This window comes from Tyto alba, unplaced genomic scaffold (assembly GCF_018691265.1).
Source record: "Tyto alba isolate M040663 unplaced genomic scaffold, T.alba_DEE_v4.0 Super-Scaffold_2, whole genome shotgun sequence".
In the NCBI taxonomy this organism is placed as follows: Eukaryota; Metazoa; Chordata; class Aves; order Strigiformes; family Tytonidae; genus Tyto; species Tyto alba.
In genome coordinates, this window is record NW_024881282.1 from 1,639,426 (window position 1) to 1,662,753 (window position 23,328).

General features: G+C 49.8%; 1 protein-coding gene across 1 annotated transcript in view; it reads left to right on the top strand.

Annotated features, from left to right (window-relative positions):
* Positions 1-816: 816 nt before the first annotated feature.
* SLCO2B1 (solute carrier organic anion transporter family member 2B1) overlaps positions 817-23,328 on the top strand; it is a 59,724-nt gene continuing 37,212 nt past the window's right edge. Inside the window, exons 1-2 of the mRNA XM_042793289.1 lie at positions 817-904; positions 14,167-14,270. Coding sequence (XP_042649223.1) covers positions 14,190-14,270 — 81 coding nt within the window. The 5' untranslated portion in view covers positions 817-904; positions 14,167-14,189. The remainder of the gene's footprint in view (positions 905-14,166; positions 14,271-23,328) is intronic.

Here is a 23,328-nt window from a genome sequence, read left to right on the forward strand (position 1 = left end):
AGCTGAGCTTTTTCTTTGCTGATGCATTTCCAGAATAAGTTCTATGGGCACACATGGCTCGGTGTCCCCAGCTGAGATGACAGCAGATGGAACAAACCCAACAACCAGGGGTGAGGAGGAGGAGGAACACACAGCGAAGGCTGGTGGGGCTGAGAAGGAGCCGTGCCAGCAGCCAGGCAGAGCATCTACCCCGATCCAAGCAAGAAGAGATCCCCGATGGCCACCCACAGCCCAAACATGCAAAGGCACCAGAGGAACCCCAAATGGAGAAATCCCAGTTGCCCTTTGACAGCTTTAACTGGGGCTGCCTGTTCAATAACTCTTCCAGTTCTTATCTGGAAATGCCTTGGTGATCAGTGCAAAAAAGCGATGGGGAAAGTTATTGAAAAATAAGTGGTCTGGGGTTATATAAAAACCCACTCCTGATCACAGAACCCAGGCTAACACCACAGCTTTGAAAGCTAAAGAAATAAATGCAGATAAAGAAAATGGAGTAAGAAAATGAATGTAAGGGAAAAAACACAGAGGGATGGGACCCTTGCACAGAGGGAAAAAGGGACAGGAGCCGGGAGACAAGAAGCAAAGACCAGTTTGGACTGAGACTGTGTAAACAGTTTGCAAAGCCCTGTATCAGCAAACCACAAGGGCAGCTCTGTCATTTTTTGGATTGCAACTTCAGGAGAAGGAAATAGAAAAGATAAAAAATCCTATTGAAAGAGATTGCAAAAGTTTTGGTTAAAATGTACTCCGGCTTCTGAAATTGCAGCCTAAGCCCCACCTCCACACACCCATCCCCACCTCCAGGCTGGGAAGTAAAAGTAAGTGAATGGCCCCAGCGGCTGCTGGCAGAGGAAAACTTTTGCTCCCAGTGCAGTGGGTCTGGGATCTGGAGAGTCCTGAAACTGTGAGTATAGCAGCTGCGAGGAGACGCTGAGGCTGGCTTTGGCACCGAGCTCGCTTGGGGTCTGCCTCCGAGCTGCAGGACGGGTTTAGGGTTTGGTAGATGCGAAGTTTCTCACACTCTTTTTCCCCGTGTTGTTTTGCAAGGCTCCGTGAACCCATTTGTCTCAGGAGCTGTATTTTTCCAGCTCAAGGGGAGAAAAAAAAAAAACCAAAACAAACCATGAGTGATTACAAACATTCTGCATTTCTGTTCTGTGCCGGCTTTCTGCACATGTATTTTGTCGCTTCCTCTCTGCTTGTGCTTATTTATTTGCGTCTTTTTTTTTCCAATAAGGCTGCTCCACTTATGTTCCCAAGCCTTGAGGCTGCCATGGTTAGTTTCTCTTACAGTTTTGCTGCTTCATTTATGGCAACGGCTCAACTCACCCCAGGTCTTGGTGGGATCTCGGGGAGGATGCCAGGCAGGCTTGGACCTGACCTGGACCTGGACTGGCACAGTGTTGGTGCCACACGGGCACCACAGCCAAACCCAAACTTCTCCAGCAGCTCATTGCTTGGGAGAGGAACTTATTGACACTGAGCCAAAGCAGGATCACGGTGTTGATTACGGTGTTGATTACAAAAAGCTGACGTGACCTCCTGGCTCTGAGAAAAGTGGTGGCAGGGAGCAGGAAAGGGTTAACGCCGGGGGGAAAGCCTTTGTGCAGCTCTGCAGGCTACCAGTGAAGATGCAAACAGCCCAGTGACCAAGGTGATGGGTTGCATCCCTCTTATTATGTGCATTTGCTGCTCAGAAGAGGTGTGGGCTTAGCCTGGGGAGTTTTTATTTTTTTTTAGCTGGACCGGTCTGGGGTGAAGCAGCCTTCTTGGTTTCTCCTGGGTCTTACAAATGGTGGAGCTGGTGTGTCCCTTAAACCTGCCAATGTTTAAAGCCTTGGAGGTGGGCACAGAATCCCGGGAGTCAGCCGTGGGACTGGGCTGTCCTCCCTGAAACCCCTGAGTTTTAGCAGTTCCAGGTGAGATTAAGTGCTGGAAGAAGGCGCCGTGCGTTGCTCAGCCCAGCTGACCACGAGTTGGCCACGCTTGCTGCTTCTGTCCTCGGTGGGCATGGGGACAACAGGACTGGCTGTGCTGGGACGGGGTGGGGAGACATCCCATCCAGGGGGGCCACTGCACCCCTCTGCTTCCAGCCCCGGCGGATGTGGGTAACCAGGGACAATCCCCATCCAGGCCGTAGGGAGAGGGAGCCGAGATTTATTTGGGGAGACCTCAAGGCACAGACTTGGAGGTGCTCAAGGATGCTTTAAGTGCCGTGAAACCTGTCACTGCTCCAGTTACCGAGCGGGTTTCTCTTCGCGTGTACGGATGCACCCTGGATCTCTTATATCTCCAGTGCTTTGGGGAAATTTCTGTGTCAGAAAGGCACAGCCCTCCCTCCTGTCTTGCCTGGCTACGTGGCTGAGGCACCTTTTCTCAGTGTGCCTGGGTTTGCAGCCGTGCCATGGGATTTCTCTGGCTGGAACCCCTGCAGTGCACTGGGAAGTGGGTGGGATCTCTGGACCGTGATGCTATCGGGTCCTGCTGCTCCATGTCTGACCCAAGCAAGGCTCTGAGCTCTTCAGTCCCACACCTAGGAAAATTAGGAAAAATGCTAGCCAAGGACGTTGGAGTAAATCAAAGAACAAGGGTGAATGAGGCAAAACAGAGAGACACTTAGGGCTGGTTATAAGCAACACCAAGGATACCCAGTCATGCAAACAGGCCAGAGCTGAGCTTCCTAAGGAGCTTATCAAAATTAATGGCTATATTTCACCCCACCAGCTGTACATGATAACCTTATATAGCATCCGTATGAGGCACTGCAGCTAGCCCGTGGTTGCTGGTAGAGTTCCAGTGGGCAATGGAGCATCTTTTATCCAAGCTCTCATCAGGATCTGATTTCTCACCAGTTGTCCACACCATATCGATCTGCTCCAGAGGGCCTTTTATCAATTATTTACAGAAATTTCATGACTGCATTTTGGCCTCCACCTTGTTTGCACAGACACGTCCAAAGCTGTGCTTTGCTTTGGCCAGCTCCCTCATAAAGTTTCTGAAGGGATGTTGGGGGAACCACTGGCATCAAGCTGGCTGCGAGACCCTCTCCTGACTCCCAACCCTCCTCGTTATTTATTTTTTGGTTATTTTGCAACATACTCTAATTTCTCTTTATTTTCCCTCCTTCTCTTCCAGTTTTCTTGCTTTTGTCAGACATCCCACTGGGCATGGGTGGTATTTCCAGGCTCTGAAATGCTTCGTCCTGGCTCACTCAAGCAATCCCAACCCAGACATTGACCCTTGCTGGGCTGCTTGGTTTGCTGCCTCCCAACCCAGGGGTCTCTGGGGACGCTGGTCTGGTCAAAAATAGATTCCAACCCCCCTTTCTCTGTGGTTCCTGGCTCCCAGTGTGGTCCCAGTGCCTCCCTGGGGGTGCTGGTCTACACTGCGCTGCTCTCTCTGTAGCTTGGCAACACATCCCAGCTTTATCCTGAACCTGGCTTGAGTCATCCCTTGGAATAAAATCTTGGTGTCTCAAGCCATTACCTTGCTAAATGTGAACTTGAAGGATGTCTTGGGAGTCTCATTACCCATCCCAGGATCTGTCATTAGCTCCTGGGCTTCGCAAATACTAATTTTCAAAAGAAATGGAGACAGTGGTGTAAGACGCTGCAGAGCAGCGAGCAACGTGGAGAATTTCTGGCTTGAAGCATGATTCAAACACCGCAAGGCTCTGAAATATCCTCTGGGAGAAACTGATAGCGGGTGGACGGTTGGAGAAACCCTGGGACAGGATCGTTCCCAGGGATGCAGGAGAGGGCTTGCTCGGCCGGGCGCTGGGCTGCAGACAGGCAGCTCAGCCACGGCCAGATGTAGATCCAGCTGCAGGTCTGGGGACTTCCAGAAAATAATCTCTTTTTTTTTTTCACGGGGATTCCTTGATCTGTCTAAGTGTGCCAGTCCGTACCTGCTCTTGGGGTGAGCAGGAGATGCTTCTTCCAAAAGGTGTAATAAAACCTGGCAGCAGAAAGAAAACAAGCAACATCCCTCCATAATAAAGACGACTTTCTGCAGTCCGTTAATATTAAATAATGGAAGAAGGGCATTTAGCTGTGACACGACTTAATTCCCTCTGCTGCCCAAAATATCAGCATTTCTTCCCTTTCCCAATGCAGCTCCAGCCCCGATGGCTGCACTGGGCTGGGGCTTGCTCCTTGTCCCAGCATTGCCCCGTAATGTCACCAACTCTCTTCTAGCCACAGCGTTTCCTCCTGGGTGTTTATAACCAGCTGCTCTTCGCCTCTCCTTTGCTGGCTAAGGAAGTTTCTCACTTCTCTTAAGCTCTACTCTCAGTTCCCCGTTCATCGTAGCAGCATTTCTCTGCACTTACCCTTGGATCAATCCCTCTTGCGTGAAGGTGGCCGGCATCATTCCCAGCTCCCAGTGAAGTAAATCTTACTGGTCTCCCCCCCAAAAATTTAGGAACTCTTTGATTGCTAATCTATAGATTAGTCTGGAGGGAGAAAAGAGCTGCCCTTGAATATCCCATGGAAATAAATGGGTAGGAAGCAAGTGAATTGGTGTGTAAGTTCTCCTCATGCAATACTCGGCATCAGCATGGGGGGATGAGGCCCATGGTCCTGGGCAGATCGTGTGTGCAGATGGAAAATACTGTTTGCCTTTTTTTTTTTGTTTGGTGTTTTTTTGTTTGTTTGTTTGTTTGTTGTTTTTTGTTGTTGTTTTGTTTTAAAATTTATTTTATTTTTTTATTTTTCAAAAAGTTTTAGTTAATATATAGCAAACAACATCTGGATTGCTTCAGGAAGGCTGTGCTCCAGGGACTTTCACTCAGGCTGCATGTACCAGGCATGAGGCTTTTGCAGCGTCTCCTCCTTTTCATTTTGCAACAGCTTCCCCATCAAAAAGATAGTTTTTCTCATCAGAGAGTGTCTGCATCCTCTGGCTGCAGGAGCCACTCTAGCTGCTGTTTTTTTCTCACTTTCATACATTTCCTCCAGCTCCTCCTTGCAAATGGCATCGCAAAGTCTTACAGCTCTTTAGAAATATTCAGAAAAAAGCCCGTTTTTTTTTCTCAATCTTCACTCCTGTCCAAGTTTCAGTAAAGTATGGAAGAACAAAATTATCAGGAAGGTATTTACAGTGTATAAAACCTCAAACTGGAAAAACTCTGGTTTGGAATCACCGTCCTTCAGACTTCTATTGGAAGATGTTTCTCCATAGACTCAAACACTGAATCTGCAGCCTATGGAAAGGCAGGTCCCTGCTGGGGAAAGGGCATTTCATACTTCATTCATCATTTTAGCTCCTATGCTGAGGTTCTGAGCTGTGTGGAGCAGGGAATGCCCTGCCAAACACACAGGAGGTGGTGCTAAAATAGAAAATCCCCACCGAGGACATAAGGCATCACTTTTTTGTGGTATGCACCACATCTGTTCGCCCTCCGTACAAGAGCATGCTCAACATCTGGCACGGTCCAGAGGAGAGAGCTAACTTTTTATTCAATATATCGTGTAAAATGACACTGAGAAGGAGTAAAACCTGCAAAGCCCTGAGATCCCTGCCTGGCAGATGTCTTGCATGTCCTTGAGCTGAACTGCATTCACCCAGAGCACAACCACCAGCACAAACAAACCCGTAATTCACACGGGGAGAAACAAGAGCCGGAGCTGCGGCGAGGTTTACCAAGACGTTGCTTTTGCCCGGAGCGGGACGCATGCTGCGAGAGCTCGGGAAGCAGCAGGAGCAAGACGGCGAGCGGGGGAGTTCCTGGGGGGGTTACTGGCCCCCGATGGCTCCGTAGCCCTGGGCAGCCTTTGAAAATGAAACTGTGTGAATGATTCACGGCATTATGCAATTCCCAGCGTCGCTGTTTATGTAACTCGCTGAGATTGGGGATCTCAACCACAACATCTCCCTCGCCCGTAACCCCAGCGATTCCTTCCCTCTACACCCGGAGCCGTTTTTGCTGTCGGGTGCTTTCCTCTCCTGCAGGCATGAGATGGGTGCTGCCTTCTTCCCAAGGGTGCATGCTGATGGCAACTGCCACCATGAAGGGCATCCAGCACAGGGGGGACAGCCCCACGCCGTGCTTATGGCTCTGCTGGCCTTGATCTGCAGGGAAGCTGCGTGCTCTCTCAGAAACGAGCACCCAAAGAAAACTTTTTTTTTTTTTTTTTTTTTTTTTTGCAGTGGGGAGACCGTCTCCCTTTTATCCTGCCACGTGTCCATCCCCCAGGGAATGAGCACGACTGCGGCTGACCTCACCTTGCATCAGACCGGCGGACTTTGCACTGTGTCCCCAGGCTCGTTGTGTTGCTGCCTTTGCTGTGAGGATGCAACTGGCCATCATACTTCTTCTGGTGGCCACGTTGGGTTGGGTTGGGCCGTGGAAGTGATGATCTCTCTCTGTTGACTTCAGGTGTAGTCCAGGAGGTTGTTCGGGGTGGTTCAGACCTGTGCAGATGTAGGGTCAGGTGAACTCCACAGCTCCAGCTCCTCCGCGTTATCCTTCTGCCATGCCTCATCTCCACAGGGGAGGATGTGAGAGTTCCCATCTCTGTCTTGGTACCATCAGATGAGCTCCAACCCCTTCACTGCATCTTGTAGTGCTGGAGCAGGTGAGGAGCTCTCCAATAAGAGCTCCAGCATCTGCCAGGGAATGCCAAGGAGGGCCGGGAGCTTTGAGACCTCATCACAAAAATGGGGAGGGAGGCTTCATCCTTCCCAAGGCAGAGGGGATTAGGGCTGGCAGGGACCTCCAGAGTGCAGCTGGTCCTGCCTCGTGCCAGAGCAGGGCTGGTCCCTCTCCCTCATCGCCTGTGGTTGCATTTCATGGGTTTCAACAGACATTTTTCTCTTTCTTCTAATCTTTTAATTTCTCAGCAACAGATTTTCTTTTGTTTAGCTTCTTATGAGGTTTCTGGGATGTGTCATCCCTGACACATTTCTCATTACAAAGAGTCACCGAGCTGGGCTGATCTCATTTTCACTTTCTTTTTGCCAGTTGGTGCAAAACGGAACCAGCTTTTTGGGCACATCTACACATTCCTTTTATTTCTCAATCTTTCTCCAGAGAGGGAATGATGTGTATACACCGTCTTTTCCTACTGTTGTATTATAAAGCATCTTTGCACCCATGTTTTCCAAACTAGCTTCCTATTTAACACAGGCATGCTCATAAATACACATATACTATTCCAGTTTTACCACCGGTGAATGTAAATTATCTAGAAATTCATCAGAAGTAAGACAGATTACAGGATCTTTGCTGGCATTTTGTCTCCCCTGCTGGGATTTAATTTGCTGTGTTACATTTGCCGTTATTTACTCAGGCTCTGCTGAGCCCAGCACGTGATTTTCCTTGTTCAGCTAACAGGAGCCACGCTGCTATTAATAAAGACATTGTGATAGATTTATGTCCTTGGGAATGGGATGGGACTCTGGTGTCCCCAAGCCTGGTCCCCTGCTATCTCAGCCAGGACCATTGGGCAAATCCCAGAGAAACTGGGACGTTTTGGGGTAATTGTGCTGCCCTGGTGTCAAAGAAAGGACAGCTTGGAAACAAGTGGAGCATCTTAATCTATGCTGCAAAGGTGTATGAGATTATTTGGCCAAGCTCTGTGTATATGGGGGGTTATTCCCCAAATTGTAGCCCTCCGCTTTGCCACTTTGCAGGTCGCTGTCTCCTGGGAGCAGTGATGAGATGTCAGGAAAGCAAGGCTGTAATTAATGGCAATATTTTATCGTAGCTTGGTGGCATTGGTTGGTGTGGGACTGATCTGCTGGCACATCCAAGCTCGGCTCCCGGGGGTTCTCGTGCCAGGCTCTGCCTTCCCGGGGGATTTTGTGACCCAGGCCAGTAACGTGAAAAAAGCAGGGCTCTGAGGACAAATCCTTCATCTGCAGCTGAAGGAATGATCCCAGCTGATGGATCTGCAGCATCAGGCACCTTTGCTCTCTGAACGACCACCCATCCATCATCTTCCCTGAAGTATATGAGTAAATCCCATGGGTGCTTGGTAGCTGCTGGCTGGGGTGCTGCTGTATGAGCCACTCCACTGAGCCCCTGCCCTGAAAACAGGTCACCCTCGGTGAAACCTGGCCACCCGTGCACCTCGCTAGACTCTTAAACACCGCCGTTGAGCATGGAAAATCCCTCTGAGTTTTGTGGGAGGAGCAATTTTGCTCGAGAGTTTACTTGCAGGCATATAAGGAAGCAATTTTCTGCTTCATCAGGATGCAGCGCTGGCTTTAAAGGGCTTTGTGCTAGGGTCAGTGACACTGCTTGCAGTCACGGGTCCTGCCACCTCAGCCTGCCACCCTGCGTCCCACTCGACACCAGCCTCTCGGTGGCTGTGCCTCCCTGGAAAATGAGTTTCACGCTCCTGTGATCTGGGGGAGAAAAGGTGAAACGCACTATTGAGAGCTCCAGCAGAGCAGCGTTTGGCGTCAGAAACGCCTCGCTGGGCGGAGATAACGCCTCTCCCCTCTGATGATATGTGTGAATTAATATAGCGGTGTCGGAGCTGATGGACATGGCCGTACAAAAAGAGAGCAGTGCAGAAACGCCGGGGCCAGCTGCAGCATCTGCTTCACCGTGGGGCTTCACTCTGCATGGTCGAGGAGGGGAAGGGCGGATGAATAGCGGAGTGTTTGGATGAAGATGCTCAGAGGGGCTCGTCAGAGCGGAACTGCAGCACAGGACCAGCGAGATGTGAAGGTGTGATGAAGAGCAGACGGGGGCTGCATTGTCTCTGCTTGCCATCCACAGTGAAGACCATCCCAGGAGGAGGAGACCCTCGCTGCTAAGGCACTTCTGTTTTTCAGGGAGGAATGCCTTTGCCATCACTCCTCGCCCCACCGCTGTGCTTCTCAGAGGTCCCTTCCCATCCACGTGTGGGGCAAACTCATCTCTTCGGTTATCAGGAGGCCATCAGCTCGCCAAGCAGGCTTCCAGGGGCTGCGCTGTCCTGACGAACACCTTGCCGGGAGCGGAGGGCTGAAGTCAAGACGTGGCATCTCCTCCAGCTTTGCAGAAATGGTCCATCACCGGCACCAATAGACCAACGTGCAGAAACTGTGTCTCTGGGGATGGCTGGAGGGGGGTCAGGAAGGAGGGGGGATGATGCCCTCAAGTCTGAAGGCAGCTTGGACCAACCTCTGCAGGCAGGGATTTGCCTGTGGCCTTTGGCCAAAGCCTGATTCTTCAGCCACTCCAGCCCTCTAGACAACATTCCCCAGCTTTCAAACAGCTGACTCGGACCCTCATTAAGCACGTCATATAATCATGGTGTGTTATGCAAATACAGCCTAACTGCTCTCGGGTAGCTAACGAGGTGAGATGGCCACTTTGGGCTTGTGTTTGTAAAGGGTGCTGGCCTGCCTTCGCTGTGTCTGCAAGAGCTTGCTCTGCACACCCAGGCTTAGTTCCTTCCTCGCGATGCTGCAGACGCAGCATCTCTACTTGCAGCAAAAGGCCTTGCAAAACTCTTTTCTGGGAAGGAGCTTGCTCACCTCCCGCAGTTGTGAGAGGCACCGCAGCTGCCCCCATCACAGCACCCTGAAAGCCAAACACAATGGTTTGCTGCTTGGCTTAAAACCCCCACTGCACGTGGGGTAACCTCGGTCTAACACCCCCCTGATGCAGTTTTGAGCTGGAGGAGGAGGTTTGGCTGGGAGCAGATGCCCGGCTGTAGGAATGCTGCAGAAGCTGTTAGAAAGTCCAAGCTCTTGTAGCAGCACCTCAGCTCATGCTTTGTTCTTTTGGATGAAGTTCCTTCCTGGGCACAGCTGGGTGCAGGGTGCAGAAGTTGCAGGGAGGAATAAACAAGGCTCTTTGCAGCACCCTTTCCTCCCCAGCACAGCCCCACAGCCTTTGCCAGTCCCAGCTTATCCACTGCTCCTCAAACACTTTATAGAGGCAGGTGGTATTTATTTATTTACTAGCTTGTTCTTGGGGAAACTGAGGCACAAAGATAGGAAACAGCTTCCTTGGGAGTTGAGGTTGGGAGCGGGTGCTGTTGCAGGGCTGGTCTGGGAGCAGGTTTGGGTCAGGCTTTCCAAAATCAAGGGGTGGCCCTCTGGGATTGACTATTTCTCACTTTTTCCCATTGTGCTGGTATGGGCCTTGCACACTCCACTAGTACCACGGCGAACAGGCTGGCATTCCCAGAGCAAGGCAGGAATAACAATTGCCACTCTGCATCCTCTTTCTGGGGAGCTGGAGGGGGCTTGGGCTGTCAGGGAGCTGTGAGCTGCAGACCCGAGCCAGGAAAGTCCTCCATCCCCCCCCAGTCCTGTTGGATTTTGCTCTTTTTGCTCACCTCCTTTACTCTGATGCAGGTGTATCTTCTGCTATTTGCTACCTCATCCCTCCTTTCTACCTCCTTCCTGTACCCAGCCTGCTGCACTAATCCCACAGCACCAGCTCTGCCTCCTTCCTGCACAGCAGCGGATCCAGTGAGACCTCTTGACCTCATCTAGGAGAAATTGCTTTAATCAAAAAATAATCTTTCTTTCCATCCGGACTTGTCTGTCTACTAGGAGAAAAACATGGCTCTTGCCAAGCAAGTGCCATCCCCAGAGGATGCTGCCACGGCTGGGCTCGATCCAGTCAAAGGAAACAAGAACCAGAGTGACCTTAGCACGTTATCTTCATGCAATTCTTTTTTTTTTTTTCTTTTTTTTTTTTTTTATATCTATCAGTTAAATCTTATCTGCCTTTTCATTTGGTCTGCTTATTGCCCTTTGTGCTGCAATAAAGTACATTTCTGTTTCATTTTCTTCTTAAAGCAGCGCTGTGGATGAACGGTATCTAAATGCAGTAGGTTATTCTCATTTTTAACTGCTGGCAACCTCTGCAGCGTTTCAGCTCCCTGCCGAGTGTTTCCCCTCGAGTCTCTCGGAGGCTCACCAGCCCTCCCTCTTTCACAGACAGAGCACACTCTCGGGTAATACTGCCGTGGAGGTAGGAAACCCCACTGCAGGGGAGAGGAAAGGGTGCGTGGTGGGATGGAGTCAGAAGGGGTTGTGCATCCTTGGCCACCGGCTGCTGAGAGATGATGCAGGTTGTCCCTAACGTGAGGGGCACCCCCAGAGAAAGAAGAATCGAGTTCCTCCACGGTGGAGTGGGAAATTCTGGGTGCTTATGGTGCGCGGCAAAGGGTGAGGGGCATTCACACCCAGCTTGGGCAGGGATTAGTGAAAACATTTCTACCAGTGCTTTCTACCTTTTCCTTCTTCCAAGAAAACTATGAAAGCTAATTAGGGAAGAAGTTGGACTATTTCCAGGGGTAGCAGCTTCCTGGACACGCATTTACATAAAGGATGCACTCATTTACACAAGAGCCTGGAAAGGATGGGCAGGAGCACCAAAATACTCCTACAGACCACAGGATTTGTTGTTTGCAGGCCTAATTGAGTGCATCTTTGGTGAGGAGGGCTAGCAAAGACATTAATACAAATAACCAGGGAAAGAGGGGCATTAAGCCACCGTGGTTACCAGCTCCATGAACAGGCCCATCCATGGAAATCCAGGCTCAGACTCCTTTTGGTTTCTTCCTTTGCTACCCTGGAACACTTTTTCTTTCCCCTGTGTCACCCCTGAGCTTTCAAGAGGCTCCAGCACAAACTGTACCTGTAAATAATTCATCACAGCACGGCTCCCAGAGACAGGCAATATTGGACGCCATGGTCCGGAGACAGGCAGGTGCTTTTGTTCCTGCACTGCTTAACCCTCCAGAGGTTCAGGGGAGCTTTTCACGGATGCTTTAATTTACGATTGAATTTACTTTATTGATCCCATCCTGTATTTTGTTGTAGCAATATCTTGTCTCTTGAAATGGGGCTGAGGGCAGCAATTGCTTTTTGCAGAGGATGCTGTGGAGCTTGTAACTCAGCGGTGTGCGGGTCCCCCTCTTGAATTTACCTCTCCTGTGCACTGCACTTAAAGGTTGCATAAACAGCACTGTTAAGACAGGCTCCTTTTGCTAGAATTTACATCAACCCATAGATTTGTTAATTTGTTTGAGGTTACGGTACTTGCTCCTTTGCCTCTCATCATGTGGGAAATAGAATTATGCAAAATAATAATGTAAAGCCTTTCACCCCATTTGCTGTAGAGCTTGCAGATGCCGCTAAGATGGAAACATCTATTAGTGTGTACTGAACAACAAGCTAAAGCCTAATGGGTTTAACGTGCCTTCAAACAATACAGCTTCCTGAGCAGGAAGCCTGAGTACTAAAAACCCAACAAAGACATCATCCTCCCGCACATCATTCACTCCACAGATGTAGCTGGTGAGAAGAGAAGAGGGAGCACAGGTCTGAAGGGAAGGCGGTCAGCAGTGCAAGGAGGGGGGACGGTGGCTTCCCACGGATTTACATTTCTTTATGTGGTTAAATTTAGGTGGTGGTTGGGAGCCAGAAAGCAAGAGTGGAAGGATTCTTCCAGGGGAGATGCAAAAACACTGCGGGTAAAAATGAGAGGCAGGAAAGGAGGGCTTTAATTCATTAGAGGCACCGCGTATGGAGGGATGGAGAAGGGCTCGCTGAGCCTCGCTCCTACAGGCAGGAGCTCCTGTCTCTGAGCCCGTGGGGAAGTCCCCAAAAGCCACACTCATCTAGGCAGAGCAACGCTTGTCTGTGGCCTGCTATTGGGAAGGTAATTTGGCCAGCCAGGGCCTCCAAAGCGGCTCGATCGGCGTGTCATGCCCCAGTGAAACCACCAGCCCCGTGCCATATGGGGAGCTGAAACCAGTTACATCCCATGAGGACATGTAGCAGCAAATGTGTCCTCAGCCACAGCTGGTGGGCTTGGCCTCGTCTTGGTGGGATCTTCGTGTCTGGGCAGATCCCTCACACTTGACCCAAGACTGCTCCAGCGCCGTTCCAGAGCTGAGCTAACCCTTGGCTGGGTTTTTCCTCTCAATCCCTTTTCCCATCTCTTCAACGCTCTGGGTATTTTTCTCATTCCATTGCATTGACCTTCAACTACAATGTCACCGTGTAACACATATTGCAAACATACCTAGAAAGCTGAGAGAGCTCGATACAGGGCAGTATATAATGCAGAGGCTGGATCCTGGTCTCATCTGTATCTAACAAAATCAGAGGAGCAGCTCTGGGGCTTGTGGTGCTGCACTACCATGGGAAGGAGAATAAGGCTGAAGGAGATTTGTACCAGCACAGTGGAGACCAGAACCTGCCCCAGGCACAATGTGAAGACCCTCAACTGCTCCTTGTGTCTAGGGTTCAGGGTGGAATTAGGGGAGATGTGGAGATCCATTTAATAATTGACATGGTCAATCTAGGCATGTGGTTGATACCTAACAAAAAGAAGATAGCGTGTGTGATTCAAGGATCTGAAGGGGTTGATCAGAGCAATTAGAGTCCCATAGGTTGGGACAGTAAAAATTGCCCACTTTTCTCCTATGGGTGTTGCAATGATTATTACAGGATCACAGAATGGCTGAGGTTGGAAGGGATCTCTGGGGATTGTGGCAACACTCATCCCAATGCCACCGAGCTGGCTTTCCTTGCTGTGAGGGAGTGTTGCTGGCTCACCTTCAACCCCAGGTCCTCTGCAGAGCCGGTTGGCCCCCAACCTGTGCTGGTGCCTGGGGTTGGTCCTTCCCAGGGGCAGGACTTTACATTTCTCCTGGCTGAACTTCATGAGGTTCTCCAGCCCATTGAGGTCCCTCTGGATGGCAACACGACCATCAGCTGTGTCAGTTGGTCCTCCCAGTCTTATATCTCCTGCCAACTGACTGAGGGTGCACTCTGCCCCATCACCCACGTCATTAATAAGGATGTTAAACACTAATCACCCAGATCATGCTAAAATAATTTTGCCCTTGATTATATTAAACAGCCTTGGCCTCAGTTATGCTCTGATATGGCTGGGATTTGGAAATACTGGGATCCTGGACCAGCACTGCTTTGTTGCCTTGAAATGAAATGATTGATAATTTTTAACCTCTCGGGTGCCCTGGTGATTAGCATGTTAGTGTTTTGCATGCTGCTTTGCTGCTTTGCAGAAGCAAAGTGCTAAGAGAAAATGAAAACCAAGAATAATTAATAATTGCTTACGATGACCGTGTGCCTGCTGTGTGGGTGTTTGCAAAGCATGATAGGATTTTGCTGTGCTAGGCAAGGCAAATTCAGGCAGAGCAACTTAGCATTGTGCTGAATGATTTATTTTGGCAGGCGGATAAAGCAGACCTGACAAAATGACAAGTACCACTACAAAAAGCAGCTACCCGGATCTGTCCCGAAAAACACTCTGCAGTAACCCATTTCTCAGTATCAAGGTAAATATCTTCTGCTTTCTATAATCCCCCCTTAGATTACTGGCCTGGTAAAGAGGAGTTTAGCTTTCTGCAGAAGGCATTGATAGGATTTCTGTTTACCAAATGTATTTGGAAAATGCTTGGGGTATTCCTTCCATCAGAAATGCCATTGGATGTACAGCCATCTCCGTCCAAAAGCCAGCAGCAGGTCAGCGATGTTGCAATGCAAGTTTAACTGTTGGTCTAGCTGGATGATAGCTGCTATGTTCAATGGAGCATGTTGTTTGGCTTGTGAACATCAACTTTCAAGATGCTCTTAATTAAAGAGAGATGACAGGTATGGAGTGTTTTGCTGTGGGAATAATCTGCTGTGAAGTGGGAGCTGGAGACACAGACATCTAGAGAAGCCAAAGGTGAGATGGTGTGGGAGCAGATCAAAAACTGCTGGCTGAATAAATGGAGAACAAGATGGAAAATGCTTTTTCTGTTATTATGCAGCCACATGTTTGGGGATTTTCTTTGTACACAGGCAGTAATGCACATACATGATTTAGCATGAGCTACTCTTAGCACGTCACTGCAAGCATGAGTGGGAAATGATGGTTTCCTTTACTTTGGAGAGTTTGTAGTGATTTGGTAGGCTGGGAGATCAGATTCCTCTTTCTCTCTGTTGTCTTTTAATTGAATGTTAATGTAAGCCAGAGCCAGTCATATAAACGTTGCTTTGTCAAAGTCTTTTGGCAGTGCAATGCTGTAGGTGTCCTGCTCAACCCCGTGCAAACCCAGGCCCTCTCCAGCTGAACATCTGAGGAGAAATTTGCAGAACCACGGGCTGCACCTGGGGCATCTCCCTCTGTCCTGCAGCATCTGGTTCATTCTCTTTTGGCTGAATAATTCCACTTTATCAGTAATGATAGCATCATCACCAATTTATTGCTACATTCAGTGTAGCTGGAAGCCAATTGCCTGGCTCATTAGAGTGTCACCGGGCTGTAGAGCAAAAGATGTCAGCCAGTGTTAAAGGCTTAAGATTTCTCTGCCATTTTTGTGGTGAAGATTTTTTTTTTTTTTTATGAATGCTGCTTAATTTAATCACTCTCATCCCTTGTGGCAGAAGGAAATGAGCTCCGAAGAAGTCACTGAGGCAGAGGGTTACCGGAGTTTCAGAGGCTGGAGGCACAGGAGAAGGGAGAGCTTGGTGCCATACAGTCCTGAGGTTTCTCCCCTAATCCTCTTTTCAGTCCATTCAGCTGTTTTGTTGTTTTTCTTTTTCCTTTCCTTTCCTTTCCTTTCCTTTCCTTTCCTTTCCTTTCCTTTCCTTTCCTTTCCTTTCCTTTCCTTTCCTTTCCTTTCCTTTCCTTTCCTTTCCTTTCCTTTCCTTTCCTTTCCTTTCCTTTCCTTTCCTTTCCTTTCCTTTCCTTTCCTTTCCTTTCCTTTCCTTTCCTTTCCTTTCCTTTCCTTTCCTTTCCTTTCCTTTCCTTTCCTTTCCTTTCCTTTCCTTTCCTTTCCTTTCCTTCCCTTCCCTTCCCTTCCCTTCCCTTCCCTTCCCTTCCCTTCCCTTCCCTTCCCTTCCCTTCCCTTCCCTTCCCTTCCCTTCCCTTCCCTTCCCTTCCCTTCCCTTCCCTTCCCTTCCCTTCCCTTCCCTTCCCTTCCCTTCCTTCCCTTCCCTTCCCTTCCCTTCCCTTCCCTTCCCTTCCCTTCCCTTCCCTTCCCTTCCCTTCCCTTCCCTTCCCTTCCCTTCCCTTCCCTTCCCTTCCCTTCCCTTCCCTTCCCTTCCCTTCCCTTCCCTTCCCTTCCCTTCCCTTCCCTTCCCTTCCCTTCCCTTCCCTTCCCTTCCCTTCCCTTCCCTTCCCTTCCCTTCCCTTCCCTTCCCTTCCCTTCCCTTCCCTTCCCTTCCCTTCCCTTCCCTTCCCTTCCCTTCCCTTCCCTTCCCTTCCCTTCCCTTCCCTTCCCTTCCCTCCCCTTCCCCTTCCCCTTCCCCTTCCCCTTCCCCTTCCCCTTCCCCTTCCCCTTCCCCTTCCCCTTCCCCTTCCCCTTCCCCTTCCCCTTCCCCTTCCCCTTCCCCTTCCCCTTCCCCTTCCCCTTCCCCTTCCCCTTCCCCTTCCCCTTCCCCTTCCCCTTCCCCTTCCCCTTCCCCTTCCCCTTCCCCTTCCCCTTCCCCTTCCTCTTCTCTCACCAGTTAAAATCTTTAAAAATAAATTCCCATTCCTTGCAGTGATATTTGAAAGGGGTTTGAAACATCAAAGATTAAAGCCGCTGAGGTGCAAAGTTGGTACAGGTCTGTGAGCAGAATCACATCTGTTTTGATGATCAAAGGTGTCTGTGAAGGTAGAGGAAGAGGAAACTCTTGGTGAGGAGCATTGCAGGCCAGACCTGGGTCGGGCAATGGCAGCTCTGAACCTGCCCACGTCTGCTAGAGCCTGTTGTTTGCTGAAGGGTCCCTGGAGCCCACCTGGAGAAGGGCAGAAAGTGAGGGATTTTAGTGGAAACTATTTCTGCTCCTGATGGATACCCTACTGCTGGGTTTCTGCTCGGAAAGCTCAGCAGCAAAACCCTGATTGATCAGGGTCAGAGCAGCACTGCAGGAGGCAGCAGGGATATTTGCAACCCCAGCAGGCTGGGACCAATCTCTCTGAAGCCATCGCCAGGTGTTATCCCGGCTGCAGCCCATGGCCAGGGAGAGCAAATCTTCTTCTCCAATTGTATGTTTTCCATTAAACTGCTGAAGAACTTGTTTTGACCACTAAGGCAGAGCTGACCATGCATGTCACCAACCACACAATTATACTCAGTACAGAATGTTTTCACCAGATCTCTTTTTTTTTTTTTACTTCTTTCAAGAAGTTAGGTCACCTTGTCCGGTTTCTAAATGACTTCCTCAGAAAAGTATAACTTTGAGACCAGGGTTTGAATGGTTCTTACAGAAAGACGAAACTATTGCACAACGCGGTTCATGTGTTTGAAGTGGCTGAAGGACCAAAAATCACAGCGCTGCAATTTTTATATATATAACCAGAGAGAGTGAGCATGTCATTAAAATTATTGCCATGTGTCAAGATGCAACTGAGAGGCCTAACTCAAAGCTGTCCTTCTGGGGAATGCTCCCTGGGCTGCTGGTCCCCAAGCCTTTAGAGATTCCTGGCATGAATTCCTACAGTCCATCAAGAGTAGATTAAATCAGGTCTTCTGCTGCCTCCATTAAAGTCCAATATCTTGTCTGGGCTTCAGGAAGCATTAAGCATCCCATGCTGGGCACAGAAGTTTGGGAAGTGCAGTTTTGCCCAAGAGCTGCCTACCTGCAGGGTTTTGCAAAGATGTGGAGAAGTAGTTTGGGATGCTCTGATGGAGACTGCTATAGAAGGAGAATTTTTTTCTGAAAGACTACGTGTGTGTTACGGCAACAGTTCACCTGCAGATGAAGAGGAAGCAGACTGAGAGAGACGACTCACTGAGCAGCAAAGCATAGTCCATAATGTGATCCTTTTTCATCAGTATAAAGAGGTTTTGTCCAATAAAACTGGGATATCTGGAAGACCTGAAAGGCCGGTTGGGCATATCTGAAGACTGTGGTTGTTAATGTGGTCCTTGCTGGATTGTTTGAGGTGCATGCCTTCAGGCATCATGTTGTTGACGAGGTTGGTGAAACCCCTCCTGGTAGGGACACGCGTAGGAAGGTCGGCAGCCCCAGGGGGATGCCGAGGTCCCATGGACATGTGTTTCCCATCCCTGCCATCCTGCACCTCGAGGATGTGCCCGATGACCTTCGTGCCCCAGAGGAGGCTTCCAGGGTCATTTGCAGACCCAACTGTGGATCCAACGCCCCTCCTCAAGGGATTGCATGAGCGGCCCCCCTTCCTCAAATTATTGAGGAGCTGGCTGAGGACATTCACCCTCTGTGGGAGCTTCAGCCCTTGATGCTTTCTGCTCTGTTCTTTAATTCAAGAACAAGCTAGAGCTGTCCCTGCCCCTTGCCTTTATTACAAGAGGATCTGTGCAGTGGTAGGGACTTGTGCCCACTTACACGTGGCTGGTTTTGATTAAACTAGAACAAGCTGATTCCTCCCAGACTCATTTTCTCCTCTCTGTAAGCACAGCCCAGCACATGGGATTTCATCATGTGCTAAGGCACAAAACCTTTTCCTAAAATAGCAGCAAAAGTCTCCCAAACACACAGAAACAGCGTGATAGGGACTTCCCTGTGACAACAGCGGCAAGACACTGTGTGCAGCTTTCAGAGCCCTTACATGGAGGGTTTGCTGCCAAACTGCATGATCAACACTAGAAACACAGTGGAATCTTTGTAAGAAGTTTCTTCCAGACCACCGAGAGAGGAGATGGTGTTTAATCCCCAGTTCTGCAATTTATTGGCTGTTCAGGATTGAGTACATTTCTCTATTCTCTTACACGCGCGGAGTGGGAGTGGCAATGCCTCCCTGACGCGATGCGAGGCTTAGGAGAGCAAGGCCTGCAAAAATATATTCAAAAATACAGAGAAAAGCAGAAGAGCAATGGGTTCCTCTGCGAGCGCACCGTTGCAGAGAGGCTCCTCATTCAATGTGGGGCAGAGCGGAGATGCGCTCATCCCAGTGCTGGTTGCGGAGGGTGTAGATATTGGGTTGGGATGTCGTTGCCTGTGGGTGAGGTCACCTCATCAAAGACCTGGTGGGGACAGTGCTCTTCCTTCTGGGACACTGGGAAGATGTCTTGGGCACTCTTCATGCCTCACTGGTGATAAGAAGTGGCCGTGGCACATCTATGAAGAAGGAAAGTTGCTCTGCACCCTGGCACTGCAAGAGGGGTTGTTTTTGGCAGGGGTACATCAGTACCAAGCACCCTCTGCCCCTGGTCTAGTGCCATGTTTGGTGTTATCCCAACATAGAGCCTAAGCAGGCTCTTATAATACTTCACGGATGTTTACAAAAAAAAAAAAAAAAAAAAAGCCATTAAAAGACCTCTCCCTTCCTTCCTCCTCAGCCTACGCAAGTGCCTATTTGGATTCTCTGAGTTGTTTTAATTCTACTGATGTAGAGGGGGAAAGATGTGAACATGGCTTGGCCCACAATGGGAAAGAGGTGTCAGACAGCTGGTCTTGGCATTGCTTCTGGGAGCACTCAGCTCTGGGGCTTCTCCTGTCTTTCTGTGGGTATGTCCTGCTGGCAGGACCCAGGTTTTGGGAAAAGGGAGGTATCTGCAGACCCCGGTCACCTTCTGATCTTCTCCTGCTGATGGGGTAACCCATCAGACCCAGGCCAGCTGATCCTACCAGTCCCAAATCCAGATGTGGGGGGACCCCAGCCTCAAGACCTTGGAAAAAGAAACTAGATGTCACAGAAAGATGATGCAAAGGATCTGCCGGCTCTGTGGCATGGGCTGTCGCAGATCTAGCTGAGAAAGGTGCAGGGTGGCATCTGAGTTTGTGAGCGGTCAAGCCCTGCACCAAATATCATGGGAGGTCCCAGAGGAGCACCATGATAGACACACTGCCGGGGCTTGACCACCCACCACCATCATCACAACTACAATGGGGCAAGCTGGAAATCACACACTAGCAATTACTAGCTTTCTATTTCTCACTCATTAAAATATTCCCCAGCCTAAAAATGCCCCATGGTTAGGGTGGTTGCCAGCAATGTGTCCCTGAGGAGCAAGAAGGAGACTTGGCCTTGAAGAGCTTTAATTGCAAGACCTCCCACTTTGCTACCTTAGGAAAGTAAATCATCATCATGGAGAAATGGGAAGCACAGAAAGTCTGCCAGATCCTGCAAAAAGCTGAGTTTTTCTGTGACATTTTCTCAGAAGTAGTTGACTTGCAATCACTGCAGAAATTGGAGAAAATGCAGGCAACGGTCTTCACATTCCTGTTTGTTTCCTCCTCCTCAACCATTTCCATCTTGGTTTTGACTTTCTAAATATTCCCCTGCTTGCTCTGGGCTTCTGACTTGTGTCTAAAAACTTTTGTGCAGCAACTAGTGCAGTTACCATCCGAATATCCAGGTTTTTATAAATCTCTTGGCCTTTGCTCTTTCAGCCCACGCAGCGCAGAACTGCTAGATGTTGGCCCTTCTCATGGGCTTGGCTGTTAGTAGTCACTTTTAAAAAAGGCAGGCGCTGAAGAAAAGAGATTGAAATGTTTAATTAAAAATTGTTATCAACATCTTAGGAAGCTCTGCTGGGCAGCCCGTGGGGATTTCCTTCCCTTGGTTTCATCCTGCTGTGTGCACTGGGGCCGGATGCCTTTGCAGCTCTTTCGCTGTCCCTGCTCCCTCAGTGGGACACGGAACCTACCTGAGGGCTCTTGTTGGGCTGTCTTTAACCACCCCACCAGCTCCCAGATTTACCCAGGCCCCCGTCCCTCACCTCCTTAACCCCCTTGGGATGTCCTGCCTCCAACGAGGTCCTCAGAGCCTTGCCCTGACCCAGGGTTTTGCTCTTCTCCACGTTCCCCAGGACCTGCAGTACCACTTCTCTCTTCCAGGAAAGATAAGCCTATGAAAATGTAACGCAGATTTCAGCGAAGGAGCTCTCTGCACTCCAAGTCTGGATGTTCACCCCATGAAGTCTTGCCCTCCGGGCTGTGGAGTGGAGGGCACCCCCCCAAACCCAAGCAGCCTAGGGGGGACACGGATGGTGGTTGCTCTGCGCTGCAGAAAAACTGGGATCCTTCTTCCAGTGCAAGGTTTTGGTCTGGATGGCCAGAGCTTCAAGCAGCAGCTTGCTGGGAGAAAATCAAAAACCCTTTTATGATGGGCACGGTGGTGTTCCCGGGCACACCCCTGAGCTCGGCCTGCACCCTCACCTTGGCACAGGCTGAGGGAGCATGGCTAGGCACATTGACGCCTGGCTCCTCCAGGGATGGGAGGGGGAATTTTGCATTCTGAGACCCCGAGCACACCTCAGCATCACAGCTCATCTGGCTGTACCTCTGAATTATCACCTACCCCATGACTTGGTCCTGGACTGGCTACTACTTTCCCAAAAAACTGGGAAGCTGAGGACTGGGGACCATTCCCAGCAAGAATTTTGGGTGAAACCAGCTTATTTTGGAGGCTCAGTGATTTTGGTAGGATGGATGCAGGTTGTGCTGTTTCCACTGGCCTTGGCAACTGAGAATGGCCCCCAGCCTTTTTCATTTACAAGTATAGACTTGAGCTTTGAGACTCACCAAAACTAGGCTTGCAGCCGTGCATTGGAATGGAGGAGACCTGAATCACAGCTCTTGGTATCACACCCCTCTTTCAAGCCTGTGTTATGTGGGTAGGATTTAAAAAGCTTTGAGGAGTTAGAAAGGGATGCTCTAGGTTGGGGGGGTTGTGTCCTGGGAGCTGATAAGCAGAGAGAATTTCATTTTTGCTGTGTTGCCTTCGTTCTTAACAACGCTGTCTGTTGCTTCTCCCTCCTTTTGCTGGGAGTATGAAGAAGCAGGCTCTGCTGGCAGGGGAGGATTTAGATGAAAGCAGGCTTTGTCTGTAGGGTTATCCCTGCTGAGATCTCCTGGGACAGAAGCGCATGTTGGTGTGCATGTCCGTAAGACCTCTGGCAACTTGGAGATGCTCTAGGCGTTTATGCCCTGTGGCTCTCAAAAAGAACTGAGCTTATGCTCTCCATCAGTTGACTCTCAGGGAAATCTCTCCTCTGTTTAGGAGGGTCACGCTGGTGTCAATAATGATCTCTCCTTCCAGGCGTGAAAAGCATCTTTCCAGACCATACAAGTTAGACAGCCAGATATTTTGATCGGATACAGAAATGTAAACAAGTGATTCCTGCTGCAGGACAAAATGCAGCATCATGTGTGCAGCTAAAGACAAACAGGGTCATATATCTCTCCAGCAGATGAGTCTGTTCCTTCTTTTCCTGGCAGAACACCAGCTGTGTTGTGATCTGATGGCAAACTGCCCCTGGATTCAGGAGAACCGGGGTCCTTGCCTGGTGCTGACACCAAGTCACTGCAAGTCCTTTGCAGGGCTGTCTTCCCTTTCTGTGCTTTGCTCTGACCAGATGGGGGGAATAAAATAGCAGAGTGCCAACCCATTTTGACCTGCTGTGCTGAAGAGGATGTGGGGCAGTGGTGGGCGGCTGCTGAGCTGATGTAAAGCAACATGCCATGAAGGTCCTGGATTTGCAGGGCTGTGTGTTATGGATGCCTGGAAAAAAATGAATCTGGCTTTGACGTTTCCATCTGACCTCATGCATGCAGGAAACAGTACCTGGACATAGCCAGCATGTTTTGCAGGAACATAGGAGTTTTGGCAAAGCTAACTCTGGGAAAACTTTCCTTTGGCTGGGTGACATTTTCCTAGTCCAAACACGGTTGAATCCCTCAGTGGTGATTGAAAGGGGGAAGGTCCTGGATTGCACCTTGCTTCACACGATGCCAACACATCACTTTTGGTGGTGGTCCCTCTATGCTGCTGCTCCAGTTCTCAGGAAGCCAAGCGAGCTTGCCCGTCCTCTTTTTCCCTTTTTCTGCTGTAAATAGTCCCTCTGCTTACAGAGCAGTCCAGTTTGGCAGTGACCCCGCTTTAACCCCGGATCAAAATGAGACATAGCAGAAATCCAGGCCAGGCTGAGCAGCTCCTCCGGGTGAGACTCCTGCCTGGTGGGATCTGGCTGCAAAATATGCAGAGTCGGAGCAATGCCCCACTCTGGCCAGTGACTGGGAAAACATCCACCAAAAGCAGCACCTCGTGGCTTTGGGCAACATCCAAGGCTGAGGGCAGCAGCCCTGCAAGGCCTTGGGGATATTCATCCTGTCCTACGGTGTTTCATCTCCTTAAGGCATGCGATGGTTTGGGTTGGTTAGTTTATTTTAACTCATTTAGGGACTGGAAGGGTGCCTGCGGAGAGCCACGTAGCAGCGGGGAAGGAGATTGCTTGCCAGCTCCTTTCCTTTTGCTGGGTACTTCGCCGAGCTGTGGATGAAGGGGAGGTGGTCTCCGTCCCTCCTGGGACAGTTAATTTGGCGCTTGCAAAATATTCTGTGTGAGGAGCAGGAAGATGGATGTTGCTCTCAGTAATGGTGGGGCAGCTCGAGCCATGTGTTCGCCTGGGCAGCCAAACTCTGAAGGAAATGAGGTCAGAG